Source organism: Pinus tabuliformis, chromosome X, assembly GCF_031772625.1.
Source record: "Pinus tabuliformis cultivar Carrire ecotype Pingquan chromosome X, CPIR1, whole genome shotgun sequence".
NCBI lineage: Eukaryota > Viridiplantae > Streptophyta > Pinopsida > Pinales > Pinaceae > Pinus > Pinus tabuliformis.
This window is the reverse complement of record NC_142308.1, coordinates 1,016,822,668-1,016,832,768: the sequence shown is the minus strand read 5'-3', so window position 1 is coordinate 1,016,832,768 and position 10,101 is coordinate 1,016,822,668. Positions and strand designations below refer to the sequence as shown.

At 36.0% G+C, this 10,101-nt stretch overlaps 1 protein-coding gene across 5 annotated transcripts in view; it reads right to left on the bottom strand.

Moving 5' to 3' along the window:
- Positions 1-8,216: 8,216 nt before the first annotated feature.
- Positions 8,217-10,101, bottom strand: part of LOC149143192 (putative mitochondrial import inner membrane translocase subunit TIM21) — a 376,722-nt gene continuing 374,837 nt past the window's right edge. For all 5 annotated transcript variants that reach the window (XM_089453283.1, XM_089453285.1, XM_089453284.1 and 2 more), the window contains one exon: positions 8,217-8,746. In XM_089453283.1, the coding sequence (XP_089309409.1) occupies positions 8,588-8,746 (159 nt within the window). In that variant the 3' untranslated portion in view covers positions 8,217-8,587. The remainder of the gene's footprint in view (positions 8,747-10,101) is intronic.

The following is a 10,101-nucleotide window of genomic DNA, read 5'->3' as shown; positions in this document are numbered from 1 at the left end:
TGTTGCTTAATGTTTATTTATTAATTGATGTTTATGAATATTTTATTCATAACATTGCCACACCCTTTAGAAATGATTTGTCCTCAAGGCACACCCAAAAGGGTTTCCTCTAGTTGAACATTGTTGCTATGGAGTGGCATTCTTTCGTTGACTGGTACAATCTTCACGATTAATTGTACCTTCCTTGAAGTTGGGAGTGTTCAATTTTTAATTTATAATGTTGACCTTGCCAATTAAACTCCATGGATTGTTCCTCAAGGTTTGTAGTATAGCTCCCTAATTGTATTAACCATTATGTACCTAGAACTAATCCATTTCTTTGAGTGGTAGGACAAATAAATTTATTTGTAGCTCCAATTCTTTTATTTGGATTGAAGCCTTATGACATTCTCCTATTTCCTTGAAATTTTTCCCAATAGCAACAGACATGGTCAAGTCCTTGATTGGGCATATACAAAGATCAAGTTGTTTAGCAAGAACGATGTTTATACAATTGTGAGTATTGTTGAGAAATCTAGGGCATCAATAATTAGTTGGTTTCTCAACTTATGATAATTGCTTGTGATAGTCCTTTTACTTCTTGATTACGATCTTCTCTTCTTGAGTCATTATAGTGTTCTTTTCATCAAGACAATTACCAAATCATGAACAATAAAGAGGCAAGAGACAATGTATATAGGCAGCCAACCAAGGCCAAAAACTCTCACTCTTTGAGAGGAAAACCCAAAAAAATTCTTATAGAACCTTCAGTTGACGTATACCAAGACATGACAAAGACCCTTGAAACTAGAGCCCTCCCAAGACCAAGTCATAAGCCTCCTCTTCAACGTTGCTCTTCTTCTTCCACTTCTTGGCTTCCTTTAGAATTTCAACTTCTTCATGTAGGTTTGCAATCTTTTTTCTTCAAAACAGAAACCCTAGATCAGATTTGCTCCATGAATAGTCTCCTCAAGAGGGAGACTCTTTTCTCTTTCTTACTCGGCTTCCTTGAGCGAAGTTCTCCACCCAAACAAAATCACTTTTAGGTGACTGCAATCTTCGATCTTTCCTTGCCAATTTCGGACCTGCAACCTTCGTACGTGTGAGGGTAATTTGCCACAAAAATAGTCCACGATGAAGACTCTTTCCTTCGTTATGCTTCCTTCTCCCCTTGCTGACTTTGAGGCCCCTTCTAAGATGATTTGTGAACTTGATATTTGAGACTTCCTTCACCGAATTGATGTCCTCCAAATGAGGTCGAGCACTACAATATATAGTTGTTTATCCATGACAATTAGGCTGACATGATCCCTTGGAGTAGGCCAACTTCACCTTCTAGATTTATCCTTCCTTTGTAAGCCGACTCGAGTGAGGGCTAGTGACAAGGTCTTGGAGGTTGACTTACAAAAAAAATATGAATCAGTACAATGTGTAACATGCCTTCATTACATGACAATGACTCTTTAGACTTTTATTATGACAATATCCCTAAGGGCTCTCAATGGGAACCATCTAAAAATAAAATCTCTTACTCATGAAACCCATGATGCAAGCATGACAATAATTTTATTTTTCTTCTTTACATCTTTTACATAAAATCACAATTACATGTCATTATGAAGACTGAACCTAGTTACACTTTTCAACACTCCCTCTTAACTAGGGAGGTATTCATAACGGTATTTGGTCATTCTCAATCTGAAGAATTTCTCATAAAAAGAATCGGATTGGTAACCCATTTGTATAACATCATATCAACTAGCATTGTCACATAGCAAGGCCTGGACTAACAACTCTACAAGATTTGAGCTTAATGCTGGTGAGGCCAATGATTTATAGACACTCTCAAAGATTGTCTCTCTCGGAACATACCCCACCTGGGTTCTCAGGGTGTGTTCCATCAAGATTGTTCTTATCTTGGATTCCCAGTCCTCAAAGAATATCGGTCCTCTACGACTACTCTTATCTTGGATGCCTTATCTCATCCTCAAAGAGCATCGAATGCCAGATGATTACCCAATCCTTCATTCTATCTTCCCAAGTGAAGAGAAGAATGATGTGTTTATCTCTCCCTATTAACTAGGGAGGACATATCTATTCCAATAAATGATGTACTCATTCCTACAGAAGAAATATGCCTAAGCTCCCTCTTGGCTTAGGAATTTTCCAATTTTCTTCCAAGTAAGAAACTTATTTCCAGGCTCCCTCTTAATTGGGGACCTACAATAGCTCCTCGGGTGGAGATGAAAAGACAACCAAATGCTTGAAGAGCTCCTTCTTTCGATATCATGAATTTCTTTGTCAAGGAGTCTTCATCTTTTGGGACTTCTTCATAGGGCACAAACCATCCATCACTGTCATCCATGAGTCAGCCATGTCAACATTCCTTTCATCAAAAAGTGATCCATTAGTCTACATCTAGCCTTGCTTCATGTCATGATGCCTTCATCATGCTATCTTCTTCAGAAGGATCTTTGGTATTCTTTGACTTGCTTTGATCTCTTTCTTGAAACTTGATCCTTGTGTGTCTCCTTAATTAGATGCCCCTTCTTGACTTTGTCACGTTAGCTCTGATACCATGTTGAGAAATCTAGGGCATCAATAATTAGGTGATTTCTCTACTTATGATAATTGCTTGTGATAGTCATTTTACTTCTTGATTACGATCTTCTCTTCTTGAGGTATTATAGTGTTCTTTTCATCAAGACAATTACCAAATCATGAACAATAAAGAGACAAGAGATATAATATGTAGGTTGTTAGCCAGGGCCAAAAACTCTCTCTTTGAGAGGAAAACCCAAACAAATTCTTCTTATAGAACCATTAGTTGACGAATACCAAAACCATGACAACGAACCTTGACACTAGAGCCCTACCAAGGCCAAGTCACAAGCCTCCTTTTCAACGTTGCTCTTCCACTTCTCAACTTCCTTTAGAATTTCGACCTCTTCTTGTAGGTTTGCAATCCTTTTTCTTCAAAACAGAAACCCTAGATCAAATTTGCTTCATGAATAGTCTCCTCAAGAGGGAGACTATTTTCTCTTTCTTACTTGCTTTCCTTGAGCGAAGTTCTCCACCTAGACAAGATCACTTTTAGGTGATTACAATCTTCGATCTTTCCTTACCAATTTTGAACCTACAACCTTCGCATGTGTGAGGGTAATCTGGCCCAAAAATAGTCCACAACGAAGACTCTTTCCTTCGATATGCTTCCTTCTTCCCTTGTTGACTTTAAGGCCCCTTCTAAGATGATTTGCGCACTTCTTATAAGAGACTTTCTTCACCGAATTGATGTCCTCCAAATGAGGTTGAGCACTGCTATATATAGTTGTTTGTCCATTATAGTTAGGCCGACATGATCCCTTGGAGTAGACTGAGTTCACCTCCTAGATTTATCCTTCCTTTGAAGATCGACTTGAGTGAGGACTAGTGACAAGGCCTTGGAGGGTGACTTACAAAAAAATATGACTCTTTACAATGTGTAACATGTCTTCATTACATGACAATGACTCTTTAGACTTTTATGACTAGATGACAATATCTTTAAGGGCTCTCAATGGTAGCCATCTAAAAATAAAATCTCTTGCTCATGAAACCCATATTGCATGGTCTTGGAGGGTGACTACAAAACAAATATGACTCTTTAAAATGGGTAACATGTTTTCATTACATGACAATGACTCTTTAGACTTTTATGACTAGATGACAATATCCCTACGAGCTCTCAATGGGAGCCATCTAAAAATAAAATCTCTTGCTCATGAAACCCATGATGCAAGCATCAAAATAATTTTATTTTTCTTCTTTACATCATTTACATAAAATCACAATTACATGTCATTATGAAGACCGAACCTAGTTACACTTTTCAACAAGTACTACCAGAATCTACAAGTATATTGACATTTTTGTATCTTATGAGTACCTTGAGCTTTAGGGTTTTAGGACATAATCTCCTCCTCATGTTGGTTGGTGTAGTGAGCTTAATGTTCCTTGTTGGAGATTGGTTTCTCTTCTTTCGAAGATGTGGTGGAAAGTATTTTGCAGTTGCTTGTTGTTCTTGATCTCTAGGAGGGTTTTACTATTTTCATCATAGTTTTTCCAGTCACATAGATTATCGCTGATGACAGCTCCTCAAAATCTGAATCTTCATTGTGTGTGACAACGATTCCTTCATCATGTTCCTATACTTCAACTTGCTTCACATCTACTATTTTATAGTAACGCAGGGATGCGTCTTCACATTTATGTCTCGGCGTCTAGTGTTCTCCACATTTGCGACAATTATTTTTCTTTTTTTATCTTTTTTCTAACTCATTACTTAAAGTGTCTAATCCCTTTTCGACGTCATAAGTATATAACTTCTTGTTAAGGCATCTGTGTCTTGATGTCCATTTGCCTCCACAATACTTACATTTGTTAGTTTCTTTTTTTCCCAAGTGTTGTTGTTGGTTTTCATCTTCTTTGAATGATGACACTCTGAACTTATGTTTTCTCTCAATAATTATTGTTGCATGTCTAGCTTCTTCAATGGTTTTTGGTTTATATAGTTTTAATTCTTCTCGAATATACTCTTTAAGGCCACATATATAAATTTTTAGCAACTCTTCGTCGAAGAACTCTCTTTGTCTTATAGCGAATACTTCCCATTCATGGGTGTATTCGCTTACAACTCCTTTTTGTTTGAGGTGAACGAATATTTCGTAAACATCGTCTTCTTCGTCATGGAACCTTTTGAGCAAAGCTTCCACAAAAATTTTCCAATTGAACACACAAGCTTCACATCTGTTGGACCACCACAGGAACCAATCATACACTTCAGCTTCTAGGTTGTTGGATGCGGTCATGACCTTCTCTTGTTCACCTATTGGCGGGTTTGCTCTGAAGATGGCGTCCATTTTATTTACCCACACAATGATGCCTTTATGGTCTTTACCATCGTACTTGGATAATTCCCTTTTAATTTTGTGTGAGTCTCTTTCGGGAAACTTTGTATAATATTGACTTCCTTGGAATTGTATATTCAGTATTCGTGGCGCTTCGTGCATCAACGAAAATTCATGGTTTGGAAACTTCACCTTCTGGAGTCTTGGGACTCTATGGTGAGCCTTGTGTGCTTAAGGGATTATAAGGTGGATTAACTCCTCCCATAAACTAGCTTAGCATGCTCTCTATTTTTTCAATATTAATCGCCATTTGGTCCTGATTACTAATTATCTTCTCTTGGTCTTTTTCGAATTCCTGCATCCTGACAATTTCTTATTGCCATTTTCTCGAATTTGCATCGTCATGGCTACCGCCCATTTTGTCTCTTTTTCTTAGTAGACCTAATTTTAATTTTTTTTTAGTTAACAAATACTAATAATATTATTATTATTATTATTATTGATATATAATAATTAAATTACTTTAAATAATTTAATTATATAATTAATTTATTATTATTATGTAACTATATAGTGATATGACTATATAAATGTTTGGCATTAAGTATATTAATATGAATCGAGTCGTCGTTTGACCGATCTCAAAAGGACAATGAGCGTTTAAGACTGTGGCAGGACATCGCTGACATGTCAAAACCGAACAGATGTTGGAGGGTTGACGGTAATTCGATGGTATGTGCGCACGTTTTCAGGGACGAGTGGATTGGCGGCGTAGCAGAACGGTGAGTGAATAGCAACAGTAGTCATTGGGCAGAACGTTGGCGCAGCGGATGTGAGAGAATTGTTTGACAAACATCGTGGGAGACTTAGTGGATTGCGATGGAGAGGGAACAATGATTGATCGACCGGCGGGAGGTTTGAATAAACGAAGGCGGTTGGCGCTGGAACAGGGAGTGAGATGGAACATGGTGGCATTTGGGTAGCGGGGATAGTGCGGACAAGGAGAAAGCAGCGGGGAGTGAAGGTACAAATTGGTGGAGGGAGCCAGTTGGAATAACACGCAAGAGTGGAGAACGATGATTGTTCAACAAGTGCAGGAGAAGGTGAACCGACTCTAATACCACTGGAGCGAGAAGACTGGTACGCACTAGTGTAACTAAATGAAGTCTTGTGTAAGTAGTAAATGTATTATTGATAAGATATGAATTGGTGATTACAAATCTTTGTGGTAGTCTATCTATATAGGCATTGGCTGGCCATGATAGAAGGTCACATATTTTAACCAATGTTCCTTCATAATTAATGGGACATTAATTAATTTAATTAATTAATTAATTATTATTATTATTATTATTATTATTATTTGTTGCTTAATGTTTATTTATTAATTGATGTTTATGAATATTTTATTCATAACATTTGTTTCATTTTTGAGCATAACCAACCCTTCCTTACAACCAACTCGAGTAAACCACATTTCAAGACCTATAACAGTGATCAAGGTTCACATTTAAGATTATGAAAATTCAACCTTAAGTAATAAGAATAGTTCCTTCTCGGCCAAGGTAGTGAGCAAAGCAAAACCCTACGATAGAAAGACATCCTTGATGGGGGATAAAGTGAAACCAAGTCCTTAACCCTAGTATTACCTAAACTAGCTTTACTAAGCATTGGCCCTAAGGAAACATTGCCCACAAGCTAGTATATGGTATGATAAGGACGAGATTTGATTCTATAAAAGATTATTTACTTAAATATGTCTCGTGTACCCCTTTAATGTGGTTAGAGCCTCCCACTTATATGAAAATGTATTGCTTCAGTTACATTGTGATATCTCCATTGATATAAATATACTCGTGATTCTCACATCATATGCTACGATAAGTTGGACATATAATTGTAGATAAATACCAGAGTACAAGATTGTTCCCACTATTGGGGTGTCTCTTGTGTTTGTGCCTTTATTTCCATCCTCATAAGGTAATTGTACTTTATTCATATCATGATGTTACTTGCGAGTTGTGTGAATGACAATTGTGTTTAAGTGTTTCACCTTCCTTCTATTGTAATTCTAACATCACCAACGCTACAAAGGGAACAAAAATTCGTCTTTCTTATTTGAATTTTTGACACTTTAAACTTTGGAATTTGGACTGTGTGTTCACAATGTATTGAAATTCTTCACATGCATATCAACACTCTTTGCCATTGCTATTATTCGATGCAAGAAAATTGAATATTTACAATGGGTGTAAGTATTTATACTTCAATTCTTTTTTCCTATCAATTAAATTGCTGAGTATTTGAGTTTATTGTTTAATTTGAATTTTGTTCTTTTCCTTGATTGCATATGCCATAAGATAATGTAAATTGAATTAATTCTAGAATCATTCTAGTTTCCGCTATATCACCAATTTTTACTCTATTCTTTCTACTAGTAGAAATGGTTTCAAGTGTTTATAATCCATTTTTTCTTTCTCCTATCTAACTAGATTGCTAAGTATTTTGATTGTTGTTCCCTCTAAACTTCTCCTTGACCACGCTTAATGTCTCTACTCAGAGAAATGAGAAGACCTCATCACCCCTCCCCAAGTAACTTAATAGAGGCTATTTAGTGTATAAGTTAACAAAGATGTAAATTCATTCAATTCCCACTGACTGCAATATGAACATTGTAAAGCTTTGGTGATGAACAGCTGAGCATGATGCACACATTGAAATTCCTCGTCACAACTCAACTCTGACGCATCACAACTGTGACGCTCTACCCCCTAACTTAGAAGAAAAGTTACCAACTCAACTAGAAGAACAAGGGATGTTGAAGAGTAGGAGCTAAGTCTGTATTCCAAAAACATATTTTTTTATTAATAGCTTGTTTCAAAGTACATATATGATAACATATCATAATGACATGGACTCTCAATGGTTGAGAAGTTTGTTGGTTGTTTGCTTAAAATCAGGTTAGAAAATCAAACAAAATGAGATCTTTTATTTTGTTTTCCTCTACTATAGACAAATGACGAGTTTGACTTCTGACACCAACATACCAAGTCCATCTAACTCATGTTTGATTTGGAGGTCACAAACATGCAAGTCAAAATCACAAACATGATTTTGGTTGAGTCAAACTTAGAGTTGACTAGGGAAACATCCTTTGGGTATCTCGGTAAGGTTTTCCTTGGGATAAAAAGGTATCATCGAATATTCTTATTGCTTACATGCAACGAACAAATTTCAAGTTAATTAAATAATGGTTATTATAGGCGAGAGAGCTTCCAGGACTATTGCAAATACCCAAAGTTAAACCAAAAAAAAAGCCTACACTGGTGTGATATTATGTGACACCTCTAATATGGTCAACTCTAATTTATTCTCATCCACTGAATTACAGGAATATTTACAAATAGTGTATGGCACTTTCTAAAAGTGCTAGTGAATTGTCCGAACCACATAAATTTGAAACAAGTATTAATGAATAGATTTTGAAGAATTAATGCCCTACGACACAAAAATAGCTAATAATGCCTTGTAATTCCTTGCAGCATGAGTAAAAAAATTAGCAATGCTCCAAAATTCGGCATAATCATAAGATGTGGACAAAACTGCATAGCCACACTAAGCAAACGATAAGGAACAAGATAAATTTGCATTATGTGAGTGATATCTTAAAAAAATTTATGGGAAAGGCAAAACCAACTCGCCTCCCAAACTATTTATGCCAATCAAGTTGGAACATATGACTCCAACATTAATTGTGCCTTGGAGGGCGAAGTGACATCCACAATTAAATATGTGAACTTCCACTTCTTATCTGTTTTATCTTTGAACATTTCGCTGTAGACTTTACCAGCTCCATGTGGACCACGAATGTAAAAGTTCACCTGAAAGAAAAAACCCTAGTCAACTTAAAAAGTTCAACACAGAGTTCAGCAATCAATGTCAGTAGTGTTCACTTTAAATCCAACATAATAATACATCAATTTACATTATAACGAAATTGCTTAAGAGTAAAATGTTCATCTTTGTTCAAATACTTAACCTAAATTAAAGGTATAAAAGTGTTCCTAACTATTAATAAGGGATCTTGGCAAAAGCCATAATGTTTGCATATTAATAATAATCTAATTTTAAGGTCCACGCAAAAATTTGACTGCTAAAATTTATGGTAATGTACATACTCTACCCAACTCTGGATTTGACCCTGTGACCTCTTAAAAAGAAGCCCATGCTCTTAACCATTAGGCCCACTCAAGCTACCCCACGAAAGAAAAATAAATGAATCTCCATAGAATGCTTTGGTAAAACCAAGACCATGATGTAAAATCACAACTCCATGCTCAAAGGAGAAAGGATGAGGATCCAACTGTCAGAAAGCAGTTTATTTAGGTAGAGATTTTTGACTAGCAACAAGCACAAATATAATCTTTCCTGAGCATCAATATCTAACATTGAGACCACTCAGACTGTTCTTTCTGCTATAGTAGTTGTCAAAACTTTAAAAAGTGGTGCTACAAACCAAACTGATTCATTCAATCGAATATTAAAATTAATAGGACAATGATGAGAAATACTTAAGTATAAAATATAATTTAATATTAATGAAGGTGATGATGGAATTTTTTGATATACATAAAGATGAGTATAAATATTGAATGAAGGGTTAGTGACGAATGAAAGGAAAGTGACCATTGAGAGGAGGTTCCTATTGATTAACTAAGTCTAATTATGTAATTATATTCATTACATGCCGCCCCTCCTCTGGTAAATGAAGACCTTTACTCATCATGAAGATTGCCAACTTAATTCCTCGAGCAACTAAAAAGATGTTGTACATACCATAGTTTTAAAAACCAGCCAGTTTGAACCGGTAACTGGTCAAACCAGCTGGTCAGCCACCCCCAGACATTGAACCATTTGAAAAATCTGGTTTTGGGTAAGGATGTCCAGTTTGGCAGTTTCATAGCATCATTAAGGTAAGGATGGCAGAAAAATTCGGATATTTTACATGGTAAGGGTGTCCAGATTCATAGCATCATTAGATATTACTATGGAAAGTATCTGTATAATTAATTTCATGGTTCAGATTCTCACAAGACACAGAAGGACAGAGTTGATTTTGTGACATAGTTGACTGTATCAGTGGAAATTGAATGTACAGGACAGATTTCAGTTTTATGATTGTATGTAGTGATCAATCCTCATGAAGATAATGCTGGCAAATGATGATTTTGAAGAG